Consider the following 20,550-nt stretch of genomic DNA (forward strand, 5'->3'; position numbering starts at 1 on the left):
GACAACGTGGTGGATTTTTATATTCCCTCTTCTCAGGGTAATGGCTTTCTCCATCATGGCGAACTTCCACTGCCACTTTGGTCCAAGCTTTCTTTTTCACACATCTCGGAGTGTTAGTTGAGGGTCTCCCTCTTTTTCTATTATTTTGATGGATCTGAAAAATTGTAGAAGCGATGGACGCTTTGGATTCTTCGCTTGTCGGTAAAGTAACCATGCGTTTATTATGGCTACATTCAAAAAGTGAAATGCAATACGCATGTAGAATTTTTTGTTTTTTAGAGCATGTGGGTAATGGGCAATCATTCTATCTGCCAAGTCTACTCCTCCCATAAATCGATTATACTGAATAACAGCCTGTGGTCTTGAAATATCCTCATATAATTTAGTTTTCCTATTCCATCTTCGAACTATATCTTGGGGATCCTTGCCAACAAATGATGAAATCATATGAACAAGATTATTGTCCACCCAGCGCAGTACTGTAATGTTATTCGAGGATGTTGTTACAGAACAAGAACCTCTACCCTTCCTCTGAAGTACTTTTCCATCAGTCAATTTTTTGCATGCTTCTTTGATTCTATAGATTCGAACAGTTCCTACCACATGGATACCTGAATTCATCAACTTAGTAACTGTAGGAACTGAAGTAAAAAGATTATCCAAAAATATTTTATGATTCAAACCATCAATTTCACAAACTACACTTAAACGATTTGATCTCCACTAACTTTATTGAAAATAATCATAACATGTTTCGCTAAAACATTAGCTTTTTCAAATGATAGCAATAAAGTTAGTGGAGATCAAATCGTTTAAGTGTAGTTTGTGAAATTACTATGGATCTTCATCAAGTAACGGCCGAATCAATCAGAAAATCAAACCATCAAGACCTTCACACAGTCGGACAACTGTATCTCCAATCACACCCAATTCTGTTGTGGTCTGATTTTTTGAAGACTAGTACATCTCAAATTTGGATACATAACCATCTGCTGAAGCTCTTACCCAAACTTTGAAACCCCATTTTTTCGGTTTGGATTTTATATATTGCTTGGCTCTACTTCTTCCTTTGAATGGAATGATCATCTCATCAATTGCCATGTATTCCGTAGGTGTAGCAGCAGCAGCAGCAATTACTTTTCCAAAATATCCAGATAGGGTCGTACCTTGATGAAGCAATCTTTAATATGTTCTGGTATCTCATCATTATTTAGAAAATGTAGGTATCGATTTATTTCCTCATATCTTTTCAAAGACATTGCATTAGCAATAAGGTCAAAACGTAAGCCTGGAGTTGAAGACCAGTACATGCGATATGCCGGATACTTTATGTACGTCATGATAATATTTATGGCAAAAAAATGCTTCATTTCACTCACAGTGACATTGAATGAATGTTTTCCTGATTGGATCGCGTAACGTATTGTTTCTTTAGTTGTGAGATCAAATATTTCTTCTGGAAATAGTTTTGAGAAAAATGCATATGGTGTATCTCCCGTAACATTGATGAGGTGCTGACCTTGAAATATTGGTGCCTTCCCTTTATGGGCATTGTTTTTCCCAGAATACCATACGAGAGATTCTTGGATAGCATCAGTTGCAGAAACGGAACTGACTCTGTATCTATTAGCTATTTCACTGAGTGGCAAATCATATTCACTATCTTCACTTTACTCTGAAACATCATCTTCGATTTCAGTAGGACGGTGAGGCACACCAAATGATACATCAAAATCACCATCTGAATAATCATTCTCCACCAATTCAATTTCGTCCAAATCGGAATTATTTGGATTTTGAATAGAGTCCAAAATACGAACAGACCCTTTACTCGTTCCATAAAATGTTTTTACAGGTATTTCGTCACTCATTATGATCTCCTGCCTGGAATAAAAACAGATTATATACAATACCTGATATTTTTTCAAACCTATATATTCAGCACACATTTGCACAATGTACACATATGCGGCAATATACTCCATCGAGCATACCAACACAATTACATGTTTCTAGTGATGAATAATTAGCTAACAAGTTCTCGAAATACTTACCTATTTTTATTTCTCCAAAACTCAATTATGTTGCTGACGAAATGAAGAGATAAATTGATGAATATAACCTCAAAACATGCAGGAACCCTCCTAGCCGGCAACAGGTAGTATGAAGCGAATCTGACTCATATTGCATATGCGTAATAAGGAAGAAAGGTAAACGGCCACAACTGTTGCCTCCGGGCACATTTGAACCAATAATATTATGATGTAAATCGACTATGAACCAAATGTACACATATATGCTTATATCCCTCAAGAGGTTAAGTGAAATTTCTCATCCAATATATTTTTTATGAAGTATGACTGTCAGAAAAATTATATACCTACTCAATGTGATACTAGATCAATAGTATGCCAGAAATGAACGGAACAGATGAAGACAGTGAATAAATAAATATAATGCCTTTTAACTTTGAATAGCTGGTAAGGTACTGACCTTTAAATTATCTTTACCGATACAATATAGACATATATGCTGCATTACAGAACTAATATATTATTTTTGAATAATTTTCATTTATAATTAGTTTTTTTATAGGATAGTGTGAAAACCCATTTAGTTACAACTTCAAAACTAATAAACTTCCATGATAATGATAAACCAATTCAAACTTGCCACCCGAATTACCAACCAAAGTCTCACTTCTCTCAAAGGACTTCAACCTCAATGCTTAAAAGCAACCAATCAAAGAAAATCATATATCTGATCATATTTTCCAAATATATCAGTTTGAAGTCCATCATAAAAGAACAAAACTGTGGAGGTTATATTCAAACATATGAGATCACTCGATAATGGACTTAAACCCACCTTATCTGGATCCTTTTTTTTCGAAACCATCACTTCATCTGAAGTTTTCGATGCTATAAATGAGCTAAAAAACTCCAATTGCCTTGATGTGTACAACCTTAATAGTAAGATCATAAAGGAAACATGCACATATTTGATGGAACCTCTCACGTTTATTTACAATTCTTTTATTAGCGAAGAATGTTTCCCAGACAAATTCAAAATCAGTAAAGTCATTCGTTTTCAAAAAAGGTGATAATAATTTTAGTGAAAACTACCGTCCCATTTCCATCGTTCCCATTTATGTAAAAATTTTCGAGATAATCCTAAAAAAAAGGTTATACCTCTATTTTGAAAGAAACAATCTTCTGAACACTAACCAATACGGTTTCCGAAAGTCCTGCTCGACTATTCAATCAGTAGCTCGGGTTGTGAAGGATATAGTTGATGGTTTTGAAAAGGGTCACAGTGCTGTGACACTTTGTGATTTGAGTGAAGCATTCGACTGCGTTTCTCATACAAATTTGTTACATAAACTGGAAGAATATGGATTCAGAGGGGTAGCACATTCACTTTTTTCATCGTATTTAATGAAAAGGCAATAACAGAACATCTGATCTACAGCCGATTGAGCTCGAAGTTCCTCAAGGGTCTGTGCTCTCTTCTATGAATTATTACCTTACGCATGTGTGATTTATGCAGATGACACATCGATCCTGTTCTCTGACAACAACTGTCAGAATCTGCTCGCAACCATGGAACTTGCAGAAAGACAAGCTGAATCGTGGTTCAATTCAAACCTACTGAAACTTAATAAAGAAAAAACACAAAAAATAATTTTCTCGACTAATAATAATATTTCTGTGGGCAAAACTGTCAATTTACTGGGAATCACTCTTGACGATGCTATGAACTGGTCACCTCATATAGAGGTATTAAACCAGAAGCTCTCGAAATATTTATTTTTACTTCGACAATTGAGAAACTTTGTAAACATAGAGACTCTTATTTCAGCTTATTATGCATTTTTTCATTCTCACGTCAGCTATGGAACTCTACTCTGTGGTAACTCCTCCAATGTCAGAAAAGTTTTTACACTTCAAAAGCGTGCAATCAGAATTATTTTGAACGTAGGTTTCCGTGATTCATGCATGCCATTTTTCAGAAGACTAGGCATTATTACGGTACCATCTATCTTTATATATCAGACACTTTTGGAAATACATAAGAACATAGATAAATTTTCGACCAATTCCCAATTTCATGGGTATAACACTCGCGGAGCTAATATTTTGAGACCTCACCGGTTCAATTTACAAAAATCCTCTAAGAACTCACTCGATGTCAATCTATATAATATTCTGCCATTTAGTATCATAAGTTTACCCTTGCCAAGTTTTAAAAAGCGCGTAAAGGACTATCTAATGAAACAAAGTTTTTATAGTACGGAGGAATATATTGCCACAACATCATTGCTTAAAGAATGTTTATAATATACTATGTTTATTATTTTATGTTTACTTTCTCTGTAACCTTCGTTGTCGTAGATTGAAACGGGTTACTTTGTTACTTAGGAACTAAATTATGGGCTGCCGGAACTCAGCGGAGAGGGATGGTGGGTAAATATAAGTCCACTTGGAGGATAAGTGTATTGTTTCTTCAAACACGCCAAGCTTGTGGTGATTACAGGCTTATGGCCCAGAAGTATACTTTTGGGTTCACAGATATAAATGTAAGCAACTTATGATTAAACTTAAGGTGTGGTAAATACTTGGTTCCTTCTAGAATTCGCAATTTGTGCCGCAATGTTGATTCGAGGTCGTGCGGGAGGGTGTAATACATAACAGGAAAGACCTTACATGCATGGGATATGGGAGAATAGTCTCCAGCAGCACGATCCTACCCCTGTACGCAGTCCACTCAGGCAATGATCTTTTCCATGCAGAATACTTGCTCCTCGGAAGACCGTAATCAGAGATATAAGGGGTGTAGTGGTCTAGCCTTGCGATAGATATACCAGGATATAGTTCACAATATCGACTTGAGGTGGTAATAAGAAGGCCTAAAATGAGATTAAGGTTTAGATGGATATACCCTTTAGGGTATTTTCGGGAAGTGGGTTCTTACCGTAGTTGTTGTGTGGCCTGAAGATTGGAATTTGACAAGAGAACGGGTACTTAATAAAAATCCCCAATACTGTGGGCGAGTTATTCCTTTAGATAACCCAAATATAGTTATTCCCGTATTGAATATTTTGGTTTCTTCAAATCCACAAAGTGATGAGCTCAAAATTCTTGCTCCAGAGAAGATAACCAAACTCAACTCTCATTACCAAAGAAAAAACCCTTTTCTTTTCCCTTTCCTTTTTTTTCCCTATCAACGTTATTCAAGGTCGAATTATTCTGATTGTCTTTAGGCACAAAAAAACTGAACTGAATTGTTTTGAATGTTATACAGGGTGGATGCTGTGCATAAATATATGATTTCAATACATTACTTTTCTGTTATCTTATAAATCCGCTCTTGCATTTTGGGAACCGTAACATCTCTCTGAAATTGTATGTACATTTTATTCAATTATTTTTCTGTATATTTTATTTGATAATATTTTTTCTTTATAATTTACTGTTACTGTTTTATGTTCAGTTATGATGTTCATTTACATACTGTACCACCGACTTGCTACTAATGTACCTGTATATACCGTAGTGAAATAAATATCTATCTATCTATGTCAGAGTATAATCTAATGATTTTTTAAATATATTAGAGGGAGAAACAAGGGAAGACACCAAATTATGATAAAGTGAATCTATGTGATAATTATGAAACTATCAGACCACACCAAAATAATTAATATTTACAGTTAACATTATATGAATTTCAGATGTCCAAAACCAGAGCCTGATAAATTGAAATCAGGTGTTCATTAAACACACTTTTGGGATAGGTGTCATATAAGAAAAATAAAAGTTTGTCAAGGAAACATAGGCTCACTTCTAGCTCATATATGCACATTTTTTTGTCAAGACCGTAACCATTGGCTCTAAATGTCTCTAAATATACATAACTTTTTAAAATAAAGGGTCTAGATAGAGAGGATATAGGAAGTTCCATATAATGGCATATAATGAACTTCTAGAAGAATTTTTGAATTACCACAACATATTGTTTACCAAAACGGATTTAGAAGATATAAATCAACAAATTCTGCAATATCTGATTTCAATACAACCATCTATAACAGCAGTAATTAGCGATGACATATTCCCTTACGAAGATGCCAGGGATTGACAGAAGATTCACTCCACGAATATAAAAGGTGAACGATGTTCCCCAAGGCAGTTTTGTAAAAGCCAAGCTTTGACATCGACCGTCAAAAAAGATTCGTTCTTTGTCTTTCATTGCAGGTATCACAAGAAAAGTTCCCGCGAATTCCTACCTGAAATCATTCATGCGTATCACAAAGTGAAAGTGTATCCTGCTACACTCAGTAATCAGTTTTCTTCACCTCCTGAAGCCGCCAAGTTGGTTGGGGAAAGGCGCGTCGATAAGACTTTTGCAGTTCTGATATTTGGGAAAAGTGCTTGTTTTGGAATACAGTTATTGTTATGTTAAAAACAATCAGATGTTTGGCAGAAGTGCAATTCAAAACCTCATATATACAACATATATACATATATATGTTGAAGAAGAATATAATTATAAATTGAAAGGTATATTTTTAGGAGAGATCAATTTTTGGGTCAGAAAGGTTTTCGCTCTCTACTTCTCCATGTTTGGGGAAGTAGAATAATTTTTTCAGATCGAGAATATCAATGAGTGTTTTTGAAATATTCGCCAAAAACTAGAATTGTTGAATTTCGTTTTTTGGCTATACCGCCTTCATTTCGAATGATATAAAAAAAGGCAGACGAACTTTAAATACTCTTTCATCTACTATTACCAGCTTGATGATTTTTGAACACAAAATATTGGATGTTTTGGAAAGTAAAGGGCAAATGGATACAGTGTATACGGATTTTTCAAAAGCTTTTGATCAAGTAGACCACAATATCTTATTGAAAAAATTGAAGATATTTGGATTTTCTGACTCAGCTGTAACATGGATCAGAAGTTTCTTATGTAATCGAACCCAACAAGTTAAAGTTGGAGGCGTTACATCGGTTATAATTCAGGTGCCATCAGCGGTACCTCAGGGTTCTCACTGCGCTCCTATGTTATTCAATATCTTTATTAACAACATTGTTGAATGTTTCCATCATACTGATTTTTTGATGTTCGCAGATGATCTCAAAGTTTTCATGCCAATAAGATCACTATATGATTCAACACTAATGCAAGATGAACTAGATAGATTGGTTACAAGGTGCTCCGAGAATAATTTACAGTTGAATATCGCAAAATGCTGTTTTATAAGTTTTTACAAAAGAAATACAAAACTTGATACTTCTTATGTAATTAATGGCCATGGATTATTTTATGTTTCGTCTGTGAAGGATCTGGTTGTTTTTTTTGATGAACAACTTCAATTTTTAGACCACTTGAACTATATTGTGATAAAGGCGGCAAAATGTCTTGGATTTATTCTACGACATAGTAAACATCTGTCCCTTCAAGTCTTAAGGATAGTTTACTTGTCTCTGGTAGTATCAATATTAGATTATGGCTCAATGATATGGTCTCCATTTTATGACAATCACAATCTTACTATTGAAAGAGTTCAAAACAAATTCCTAAAATGTTGTGCTCATAGAATGAGTATACCTGTTATTGACCATGATTATAGCAACATTTTAGAAATCCTTAATCTCAATCTGTTGAGAAAAAGGAGGGAAAACTTTGATCTAATTTTCATATACAAGTTACTGAATGGCTTAATTGTTGCTCCTGAAATTCTAGAAAATATTAATTTCAATGTCCCAAACAGAATTCTAAGGTCCAGCGATTTGTTTCACTTACGGTTTCATTCTACAAATTATGGCTTACATAACCCTGTTGATGGTACACTTCGACTTATTAATGAAAGAAAATTGGAAGTAACTGGTATATCTCTCAGCAAATTCAAAAACAATCTCTTAACTGCATGGTAGTATTATGATATGTATTTTATAATAACTCAAGTTAATGTAATGTAGTATATTACTTTATTATATAATTGTTAATTTTATTCTCAAATGGGGGTGATCCCGTAAAATAAATAAATAAATATTTGTTATAATCTGAAGTAAACACCATTTTGCAATGCGACATTTCGTTCATTAGATTTCATCATCAACTTAATTTTTTTTAATACTAATACTTGCTAATTAATGGAACGTCACTTCGCAATTTGGTTTATATCAGATTATAACAAATATGAAACTGTAAAAAAAGTTCTTCTGCTTCATTTCAACACTGATGTTCTCGATCTTAAAAGAGATTATTCTAATTCCCCAAAATAAGAAACTATTGTTCAATTCAACCGACCTTGTAAGTCTTACCATTTCTGAGAATGCAATAATGGGATCAGCTACAAAAACGGTGTGTGTATATATATATATATATATATATATATATATATATATATATATATATATATATATATATATATATATATATATATATATAGAGAGAGAGAGAGAGAAAGGGAGAAACAGTGATAGATTACGCCAGACATAGTTACGATTAAGCATTGCCTAAGATTTTTATGTATTCCATGTAAATAAGAAGGAACAGAATTGAAAAAAATGTTTTTTTCTCTTTTCAAGAAATTTCAAATTGTTGATGCTAGGCTTGTATGAATTTTGATTTTGTTCATGTGTAGACTGAATTAAAATTATGTACTTACACTTTTTATTGTTGTCTATGTGACGAATGAAATTCAACATGATGCATATGCAACTAAGATTAACAAACTGGTTATTGTGCACTTCGACATATTGTGTTTCCTTCACATTATAATAAAGTGTACCCATTGAAAAGTGAATGAACTGCTTATAATGTGTCCCATAAGTAAAGTTTTGTTTGTCTACCCTCTCCTGATGGAGTAGGCAATCAACACTGTCAGCGTCACAAGAAAAACTCTAAATAACATGTAATTCTCAGTAAATTCTGCTTCTGAAGAATCACCCAATGTATTATAGAATTCACTACATACAGAATTGAGCTGATGAGAATTCACAACAAACTTACAAAGGTATTACAACTGTTTCTCATTTCAACAATGTCGAGTTCATAATGTTATTAAAACTCTTCAAATTTTTCTTCACTATTGTAGGGATTGAAATTTTTCGATCATCTTTAGTTCTCTGAATTTACCTTTATTTGCCCTAGATATGTCCTGGCTATCCAGCACAGTATCTTCATCATCAGTAGTTCGTCTTCGATCATCTCTGCGATTCTCCCTGCGCCCTCTTGCTGTAGGACCTCCATAATAACGTGGTGGTAAATCATGAATTCTTTCATTGGTTGTATCTGGAGTCTGATGTCGAAAACCTGAATCAACATGCATCTATTATTCACTCGTTTTCAAAAAATTAAACAATAAATGGTTTAATAAAGCGAGATTTTTTTAAACATGTGGAGAGTTGTTTGCCAAACGTTCTTATGAGGCTTTTATAAATTTAGATACTAGTCACTACTGAAAAATATGATGTTAGAATTCTACTTGGTTTGCCAGAAAAATAGCGTGAGAGCACTCCAACGTTCCAGCAATTCCTTCCCCGATCGTGATTTACCTAATCGGCGTTTTTATGCTGTTTCGTCGTCGATTCAGGAACAATGAAAACGTTTTTGAGAAGAGAACTAAAAAATTGACGTTTTAGCCCACTTTGAGGTAAACTATTTCTGAAAAAAACATAAGGTTTCTCCTCATAAGTTAAGACCGTGCAAACACTAGAACCTGGTGATCCTGAGAGATGATTGGGGTTTTGTCGGAGTTTATGTATAAATGCAGACAAGATCCAAACTTCAATAGAAATATTATATGGAGCGATAAGGCTAATTTTTCAAATTGTGGGATGTTTAATAGAAATAATTTTTATTATTGGAGTAGATATAATCCATTTTTAGTCCATCCCCACAATCCGCAAAGACGATTTAGTATTAATGTTTGGTGTGGTCTATTTAGAGGCAGAATTATTGGTTTTTCGATGATCTTGATCTGGAGGCTCGTCAGATGATGGATGGAGCACCAGCACAAATTTCAGTGGCGTAAAAAGGAAGTTGCAAGACTGTTTTGAAAACCGATGGATTGCTACAAATGGTCCTGTTAAGAGGCCTCCTCGTTCACCAGACATGACGCTTCTAGATTTCCATTTTTGGGAATTTCTGAAAAATGAGGTGTACAAAATGAAACATAATAATGTAGATGAACTGAAAAGTTATATTGAAACTATAATTAATATAATTGATGGACGAATGGTGTTGAAAGCAACACGTTGTGTCAAGAGAAGGGCCCAAATATGTGTTCAACAAGAAGGCGGTGTTTTTGAATATTTACTCGATATTTTATACCTCGTAATTTTTTTGTACAAGTGAAAGAAATAAATATTTCCACATACATCACTTTCAATTTAAGGAAAAAAGGTGATACGAGATTTGTTGTTGAGAATGTTATTACGAATCGAAATACATGATACAATATAGGGTGTTTCATTTAAAAAAATATCACTTCATCATCATCACCATCAGTGATTTTTTTGCTGGTATCTTTTTGGCAAAACTGTTTTTGACAGATCACGCGTGAATCGTGTCTTGTATCATTGTCAAACTTGTTCAGTTTGGTCTATAATTCACCCATGAATCGACTTACGAATACAACGCTTGCAAGTTATTGAATTTTATTATTAAAATTGATGCTCGGTGAAGAAAGTACATCTTGCACTTCTTCCAATTTATGGGCAGTTTCGTCGGCCTACTGAGGGAGCTATTCGAAAGCTTGTGACTAAATTTCGACCTCAGTTTACATTATTGGACATTATACCACCAACACGCATAATTAGGACCAAAGAAAATATTGCGGCTGTATCCGCCAGTGTTCGTGATGACCGTGAAATGTCGATTCACCACCGTTCGCAGCCTCTGTTACTCCACTACGTGCAAAATTTTGCGAAAGGATTTGGGTGTAAAACCTAATGAGATACAACTAGTGCAAGAATTGAAGCCACACGACCTCCCACAATGTCTAAAATTTGGTTAATGGGTGCTGGCAAAGTTGAAGGGAGATCCACATTTTTATCGAAATATTGTGTTCAGCGACGAGGCTAATTTCTGGTTGAATGGATACGTTAACAAGCAGATTTGCCGCATCTGGAGTGAAGACCAGCCACAAGCATTGTAAGAGCTACCGATGCATCCCGAAAAAGTCACTGTTTGGTGTGGATTATGGTTGGAACGTTACTGTGAATGGCGAGCGCTACCGTGTGATGATTGACGACTTTTTGTTGCCCAAAATGGATGAATTGGACATGCCTGACATGTGGTTTCAACAAGACGGTGCCACATGCCACACGGCACGCGAAACAATGGCCCAATTAAGAGCCGCCTTCGGTGAACAGTTTATCTCACGTTTGGGGCCCGTCAATTGGCCGCCTAGATAGTCTGATTTAACGCCTATGGATTATTTCTTGTGGGGTCATGTTAGGGCTCATGTCTACAGGGATAAACCAGCAACGAGTGACGGTCTGGAAGCCAATATTGAAGCATTTATAGGTGAAATACCGATGGATATGTTGGAGAGAGTGTGCCAAAATTGGACCTTGCAGATGGACCATCTAAAGCGGAGCCTCGGAGAACATTTGCATGAAATCATCTTCAAACATTAAATTATATTGATCGTTCTATCGATTCCAATAAAGATTTCATCAGGTTTTCCATTTTTTTTTGTGTTGTTTTGAAAATCAAATCCTATACCTCTTAAAAAATCACCCGTTATTTTGAAAACGCGACTGTCAATTACGAGTGTGAACCACGGATTTCTAGCCAAGGGTTTGTAGCGACTTATGTTTTCCAGAAACCGAAAAGTCTTTTAAAAAATGATTTTTTATTCATTGAATAGAACTGGCCGATACTTGATGAAAATCCATATTCAAAAAACTAATAAATAGAGTTTATTCTATGATTTTCACTATAAGGGTTTTACAAAAACCGCGACACGTGTTTCGCTATACAATAGCTTCTTCAAGCATAACATCAGTTATGCTTGAAGAAGCATAACTAAAGAAGTAAAACCCTTATAGTGAAAATCATAGAATAAACTCTATTAGTTTTTTGATTTTTTATTCAATACATAAAAATTATAAAAACGATGTTAACAGTACATATATAAATCAGACTGAATGCATCAGGTCGTTTCTCGAGGCGAAGCTCTCTGGCCTGCTATGCTGATAATTCGCTTTCCTAGGAAGTGTAGCTGAGTGTTAGCAGAATCTGGGGTCAGTGACAACGTAATTCCTCTCTCCGAAGATGGAAAACAGTGTTTCACGAAGAGAAAAATGTTTTCCGCTGCTTTGGTAAGGGTGGATCTGTATTTCCCTCTTGAGGTTCTTCAGGTAGTTGGTGTCGGACTAACAGGTGTACAACAGGTATACAACAAAGATAAAAAGCATACTATGATAATAGCATATGCTAGAACTGTCCAAATATAACCTGGTAAAGGATGAATATGTGTTGTCAAAGGTAATAAGCGGTCGGCCTCTCTGTGGATTTCGTTTAGCTTGTCTAGAGGAACATCTTGGAGTTTTAGGACTGGTATCACCTGGGTTGTTGGGGTTTGAGGAAGCATTATGTCTGGTAGAAGTAGGGGTTGTTCTCGTATTTCTGCTGCTTGGTTGACATTTTCGTCCGTGGGGGTTTTGAACTGACATCCCAGAGGTAGGATAATCAAATGTGCTCCCTTGTGAGTGATTATGTCTGTTGTTCTATAAATAGTCTGAATACGAGTGGCATTTTTGAAGATGCCAATATAGTGGGCTTCATCTACTTATTCGATAATATTTGATTCCTGTTGGATTGATTTCAGCCCGCAGTTAAGTGGGTTACAATCGATGCTCAGGATTTGGAAGATACAATCCCTCGTAGTGGATTCCGGCAGGAGGTTGTTCCAAGGGCAGTAGACATCGTGCAGGTCCAGGCAGGTCGTTGTGGAATATTGAAAATACACCTCATCCGTTATCAGATGTATCGAGACGTATTTACTGGGTCTAATCCAAACAACAAATTTTCAAAAGAATAATGTTCTGATAAAAATATTATCATTGTTTCGAGATCTTTTATTTTCAAAACGCTAGGGTGCGTAGTATGTAATTTTGCAAAAGTTATTGCATTTTCTAGATCTGTTGATATTTGAATCAATAGTTGTGAAATGGCACTTAGTTGATCGAATGCTTTTTTTGCTTCAAGAAAATGATTGAAATCAAAAACAAACGTTGAGAGTTCTGAAGCAATTTTATCATTTCTATTTGCAATAACTTGTTGATTATGTTTCACCGTAGCAGTTGTTCCATTGAAAATTTCAATTATATGTTTTGAGAGTGAACTCTGATCATTTACCCTAGAAATAATGTTGTCCTGGCTGTTTTGCAATTCTATAATGTCTTGGTCATACTTTTCAGCGTCTTGAGAATCTAGATTACCACTGATACTCTTAATTATACTGCCTAATGCGTTTATAAGGCCTCGTTTTGATCTCCTGATGGGTGTAAGTATCAAATTTAGCAAATGATAACTGGAGCTGAAAGAATATAGACTGATTGATCGCTTTCAACTCTTGAAAATATGGGTGTGATAGTCTGGTATTGACTGCTTCGAGTAATTTTGAATATTGATTTTGTATAAGGATAAGGTCATCAGCGATAGGAAAAAGGTCAAAGTAACGAATGAAGGTGTGGAAACTACTTTTGACTCGTGCGTTTCCTGATTTAAAGGGTAGGATACTTGGATTTTTATTTAGTGACTGTATTTGAACTTCCTGGTCAGCGATAGGACGAACCTGAAACAATGGTCTTTTGAAACTTGATTTGTGTAAAGTATTTTTAGGTAAATTCAATTTTGTCCTTTGGTTTTTCAAAACCGTTACGGTTTTAAATTCTTTGGCAAAATTGTTACGTGCCTCAGTGCGTTTGTATGCAGGTGTTTTTTTTTTGTAAGTAAGAGGGGGTTCGCAGTTTGCGTTCCGTTTTTCAATTAGTTTTTGTTTCAATTTGTTGAGTTTTTCATTGAGGTTCCTATAGATATCTGAAGTCTTGTTTTTATGGGCTCCCATGTAGGCGCTTTGTAACGCGATTTTCAATATTGATATTGAAAGGATCTGATGTGGATATATGTCCAGTTATGACATCAATGGGTTTCATTCCCGTTGCGGAATGTATTGAATGGTTATATCCCATGATTGCATAAGGCATTTGTTAGATTATGTCTAGCTCTTTGTGGGTAGTTTGAAGAATTCAAAAATGTTCAATGATTGTGGAATGGAATCGTTCAACGATTCCCTTAGATTCAGGATGATCGGGGAAGACATAATGTAATTTTATGTTGTGGGTGTTTGCGAATTCTTGGATAAGGTCATTTTTCAGTTCCGTTATCTGAGCTGAGTGATTCAGGAACACCATGATGATTAATATAAGTGAGTAAGTTATTAGCAACTTCAACAGCGCAAAGGATGAGAAGGGGGTACGCTTGTCCATATTTGGAGAAAGCGTCAACGATCGTCAAGAATTTTTGATTCTTTATTTGATGTGTCCATAAAAACTGTTTCGAATGGCTTAGTTGGTGTTGGGCTCACTTGGAAAACTTGTTTGGGGGGATTACGGCCATATTTATTAGGTTGACATACAGGGCCGTTGTTGATGTATGTGCGGGTATCGATTCCTAATTTTGGCCAATAATAAGTTTCTCTTATTCGTTTTTCCGTTTCGACTATGCCTCTATGGTTTGTTTTGCCTTCGTGATATTTTTATATTGTTAATTGTTGGTCGTCAGTCCGAATAACGTCTTTTAAAACTTTTATACATCTAACGAATTTATATGAGGGTGTTTTCAAGGTTTTTTTTATTATTTGACAAAATCGGGGTATCATATTTTCGTCTGGCAAATATATTGCGTACGTATATTTTGGATCAAGAAAATCCTTGAGCAGTTTGATAACGTCTTTTTCAAAATTTTGCAATGATAACTGAGCAAATATTCTCTTTTTATTTAAAAAAATGTCTTTAACTTTCGGTTCTGCTGGTGATTAGAACACGAGATCAATATGGAGTTGGTGGTCAAAATTATTCAAGGGTTGTTCCGAGATTGGAATGGTAAGTACAGGATCTTCGGCGTTAGAGTGGACGGTTTCACCGTTATTATTGTTATATATGTTCATCACTGACATCTGTGTTTGTGACTTCGTTGATGGGGTCTTCAACATCAGTTCGGGGAATGTTATTACTGCTGAGATAATTTCCGTCGTTATTGGCTCCATTGTTTGTACTCACATCTATGATGGGAGATACAATAGGAGAGTCTGTAAAATTGATCAAGTCTAGTAACGATGGGGTTTAAAAATATGATGAGGGGGGGATTTTCGTCAGTCATCATTTAAATTGGGATTTTTATCCATCTGAGGGATAATTGATTCCTCATCTGTTGATCGATTTGGTTAATAGGAGTGTTATTGGAGATATCCAAAATGTCCAAAATTTCACGATGGTTTGTTTCCGTTGGAATATCATTAAAATTTTGTAATTCGTTTGTATATATTTCTACTCTAGATAGTGCGTCCGAGTTGGTGTTCGACTTTCCCTTTTTATAGATGATTTCATAATCGAACTCCTCTAGTTTGGGGCGCCATCTCACTAAGCGTGAACTGGGTTCTTTGAGTGACATCAGCCATTGTAGGGGCTTATGATCAGTGAAAATTTTGAATTTTCTGCCATACAAGTATGATCTAAAATATTTAGTAGCCCATACGATTGCAAGAGCTCCTTCTCAATAGTAGAATAATTTTGTTCAGACTCATTGAGTCCTTGTGAAAGGACTCTGAGTCCTTGTGAAAGGACGATAAATTGAACGGCTGTTCGAAGTTTGGGTATATCAGGATCGGTTCATTGGTTCAATGTTTTGGAATGTTCAAAACATTGTATGAACTGGTAATTGTGTACTATTTTTGCACCTTTCTTCAGGCACATTGTGAGAGGTTTTGTCAATTTGGCGAAGTCTTTTATAAATCTCCGATAACACCTGGGAAGTCCTAAGAACGCTTTTATTTGTTTTGTTGTAGTTGAGATAGGAACTTTCTGTATGACCGATATTTTGCTGGAGTTTGGTTTGATTCCATCGGTCGTTATGACGTGTCCCAGATAGGCGTTTTTTTTTTGAGAAATTCTGATTTATCCATCTGAACTTTGAAATTTGCTTTCTTTAAGCATTTAAATATTTTAGAGAGGTTTTCTATGTGCTCCTGGAGCGATGTTGAGAACACGATAATATCATCTAGATAAACTAGACAAATTTGATTAACGTAATCTCTGAGGTTGTTATACAGCGCTGAAACGTTGCTGGACTGTTCTTGAGGCCCATTGGCATCCTCAGGTGCTCGTAGTGAGGGATTCATTTGAATCTGGTGGAAGCCAGATGCCAAATCAAGTGTTGTGAAGTACATAGACTTGCCTAGTTCATCCTAAACATCTGTGATGTTAGGAATTGGATATTTGTCATTGATCGTCTCCTCATTGAGCTCACGATAATCGATGACTATTCGCCATTTTTTCTTTCCAGATGCGTCTTCCTTTTTGCGCACTATCCTAATAGGAGACGACCAAGGGAACTTGCTGGGTCGGATTATATTCTGGTCCAACATTTTACGAATTTGGGATTGAACTTCCTGTTTATGGTTGAAAGGGTAACGGTATAACTTTGTTAAAACTGGAATTTCATCCTTAGTTTTTATTTCGTGTTTTATTTCAGTTGTCGCAGTCAATGGTTCACCTTCTCTGTAGAAGATGTCTGTGAATTGTCTACACAGTGTTAGTAATTGGCGTTTCTCTTCAGAATTAAGGTGGTCTGTCCGTATTATGTTTTGAATGTCACATTTAGGTACAGTAAGTTTTCAGAGAAATTAATTTCGAAGTTATTTTTCCAGTCATGCTCGCTTATGGCAGGTAACTCTGGAAGCTGATATGTATTATCGTTTTTTAAGGAATACGGTTTTAACCGGGTATAGCATGGTCAATTTGGTGTCGTTTTCGTTGTATTCAAAATTTCGACAGATGATTTTCCTTTGTAAGCTACTGTTAATGTTTCTGGAATCAGGCATAACAAGATTTCTTGTTTGAGTATCATAATATAACCGTCTGGACAGTTAACAGGAATTTGTGCCGAAATTTTGGAATTTTTTGGAATATTTTTTTGGAACAAGAGAGTTGGGTTCGATGTGAAATATTTTATGTTTATGGTCGATTCAGGGGTTATTATTTTACTATTAATAAGATCCAATCGGCTTTTCAACAATTTCAAATTATCGATTCCCAATAGGCCATCGAATATATTGTGAAATTTATACAAGAAAAATTGTATTTCCCTATATTTTCTTGTTTTTAGGTCTTCAATAGCCGGAATTATAATAGACGAATTGTGATTTGAAGTATTGAAACAGGTCGATACCGAAAAAGGTTCCTCAAGAATAAAATCTTTCATGTAACGATTAGCGATCTAAAAATGATTTAAAAATGAACGTGTTGAACCTGTATCGATCAACAATTTTAGAGGAGGTTGTTTTATTTCATTGAAAGGGAGCTCCTTTTTTTCAATGTTATTTGTTTCAATAATTAAGTGTGGTATTATTGACCCTGGGCCTTTGAAAATTTTCTGGATAAAAATTTTCTTCATCATAGACGTATTCGTCTGGTTGATAACTAGCGTTATTTTCATCGATTTCGTCTGGCATCGAATCAGCGTATTCGACGACAGGGACAGAACTTTTTTTTATTCAAATTGTTTATTGTCCCTTCAACCATTCAGGTTCTAATAACGGCATACTACATGTCATAGTAAATATAAAAATGTGAATAAATAGATACAGTTAATCTAATATAATCTAAACTTCATTGACTAAACCAATATCAGTTAGGTAATCTATAAGCTGGGAGGGATTGCAACCTTCCTTCAGAAGTTTGGCAAGAGTTGAAGGAAATCCATGTAGTTTTCGATTGTAAGCTTTCTACTCAATTAAAATATGTTTCAATGTTATCGGGGCAGTGGCATATTTCGCAGGTTGGTTCTTGGGTTTTATCGATCAGGTGGGAGTGTATGATGCAGGTGTGTCCAAGTCGTAGTCTAGTGACTATGGTTTGTTGTTTTCTTTCCAGGGAATATATTTTTCGAGGGAGTACGGACTTTTTCACTTCGGCCAATTTCGATTTGGAGAGGTCCCATCGGCTAGCCATGCATTGATAGTCATCTCTTTGAATATTTGTTTGAGGTCATATTTGGCAGTTCTGGTTATTGTGTGAAGTTCGTCAATATCCGTTGCATTTCTAGCTAATCGATCGGCTATTTTGTTTCCCTTTATACCCATGTGTGATGGTACCCATACGAAGTGAGTCGTTTTATTCTGTTGTTGAAGATGGTGGAGTTCTTTTTTAATAAGGATGAGGATCGGATGTGAGGGATAGAGTTGAGATATTGCGGTCATTGCGCTGAGGGAATCTGTAATGATAACTGTTTTTCCATTATCATGGGACCTTGTATATTCTAAAGCTTTGAGGATGGCAATTAGTTCTCCCGAGAAAACTGAGGAGGCCTTAGAGAGCTTGTGACATGAGTTATATCCAGACGCGGTGGTAAAAGCTGCGGCAGTTCCATTTTCTGTTTTTGAAGCATCTGTGTATATGTGATTATTTTCTTGGAAGTGACTCATTATTTGATGGAAGTTTTTCTTGATGACTGTTTGGTTTGTTTCGGTTTTATTGAAACGAATTAATGATTTGTTACAATTCTGGTAGCTTTACTGTCCAAGGCGGAGGTGTAATAGTTTCACTTGGGTAGGTGCCTGGAAATTCGATTTGGAGTGTATGAAGGTATCTATTCAGTCTTTCATAAAATGGAAGATCTGCATTTTTCTTCTGGTTATACACCGTTTTAAATCGGTCAGAAAATACATTTTGATAAACAGGGTTTTTTTCATTAGTAGATATCGTGGATGCATAACTGAGTCTAAGATATTGCCTTCTGTAATATAATAATAGATTATACATACATTGGATAGGAGTAATATCTGACTGGGGGTGACTAGTTGCCTGGCTTTCACTTGTAAATCATCAATATTAATTATTCCATTGTGTGTATCAACGAATTCATCCACGATTTTTCTGCTTGACAAATAGATACAGATTCGATTCTTCGAAATTCTTGAAGAAAATAAGATATATTTTGGTTGAATCATCGATCCGAAGAAAATAAGATATTTTTCAAGTTTGATCCCCTCAACTGCATCGAAAACGATGGCCTGGTACAGTGGCGTGTTGACGACTGAAGACTGGCGTGTTGACGACTGGATTTCGTTGATTTTGTAGTCTGAGGTGGGGTTACTTCTTGAGCACTCCTGTAGTCAGAAGTCCCTTCTCCGGGCGATGTCATGTTTTGGTTAATAACATTTAGTTGTACTGATTGCAGCCCTGTTCAGCGGCCGTATGCTCGCTGCAGAGTGTAACTTGAATAACCTTGATTGTCTGTGTGTGTGTACTTGGACGTTCCTTCAACAACAAATAAATGTTTTGGATTACTTACTGCAACTGCAAGAAACACACTCAAACTACACTCAAGAAACGGTTAAATAATATTGAATTGTAAGACGTCAAAGCCAGAATTATCGGAGCTGGTAAAAGGTAAGTAATACTTATTTCTGCCAGAACCCGGACAGAACTTTGTTCAGCATGGAAGAGTTCTTCCGAAATTAAATTTCTATTCTGATTATTACTCTGGAAGGTATTTGGACGAGTTTGTTGTCTAAGGGTTGTGTCATGTGATATGCCACTTAGAGGGGTAGGTCGAATATTATTTGTATTTGGTCTGTTTGGAGGATTTTTCCAAACATTTTGTGGTCTCCCGAAAACTTGAGAGTTCGTGAAAAAACTTTGAGGGGGCCGGTTGATCGGCCTTATTGGTATAGGTCGACTTAGAATTGTGGGGCGTCGTACATTGTTATTTGGCTGATAAAAATTTGGTGAAGAAAAAGTAGGTCTCGGTGTATTGAAACTAGTGTGGGGTTGTTGATACATAAGATTTGGAGATCGACTTTGTTGGTTCTGATTAGGGCGAGAATTGTTTACTTGAGGTTTTGGGAAGAAGTTTCTTTGTAGACTCAAAATATTTATTTCGTCATTGAGAATTGTCAAAGCATGTGGTAGTGACTGGGGATTACGAGCCCTTACTCTCGTACCATATGGTTCTTTTAAACCTACCAGAAAAACACGTAAAGTTCGACCAGTAAAAAGTTATCTTTCACATTTTTTCTCAACTTCGGTGGTGGTATGTAAGTCGATATAATTATAAATAGTGTTTAAAACATGAATACAATTTGAATAAAACTGCTTCGGGGTGTCATTTCCTTGTCTCATATGCATTAAAGTTTGATTGAGAGAATTTAGATCTATCTGATCTCCAAAATTTGATAATAATGTTTCTCGAATTTTCAACCAAGTTTTAGCATTATAAATATTTACTGCTTCTAGAGCCACACCC

The 20,550-nt window shown here is 35.6% G+C and overlaps 1 protein-coding gene across 2 annotated transcripts in view; it reads right to left on the reverse strand.

Moving 5' to 3' along the window:
* The window catches only part of Fmr1 (synaptic functional regulator FMR1), a 238,509-nt gene that overhangs the window by 13,874 nt on the left and 204,085 nt on the right, over nucleotides 1-20,550 (reverse strand). The window contains exon 9 of one of the 2 annotated variants that reach the window (XM_074170312.1): nucleotides 9,148-9,324. The exons of the other annotated variant lie outside the window; for it this stretch is intronic. Coding sequence (XP_074026413.1) covers nucleotides 9,148-9,324 — 177 coding nt within the window. The remainder of the gene's footprint in view (nucleotides 1-9,147; nucleotides 9,325-20,550) is intronic. 2 annotated transcript variants of the gene reach the window in all.

This window comes from Leptinotarsa decemlineata, unplaced genomic scaffold (genome assembly GCF_025532065.1).
Source record: "Leptinotarsa decemlineata unplaced genomic scaffold, Ldec_3_MD MMD2_P_RNA_scaffold_8, whole genome shotgun sequence".
NCBI lineage: Eukaryota > Metazoa > Arthropoda > Insecta > Coleoptera > Chrysomelidae > Leptinotarsa > Leptinotarsa decemlineata.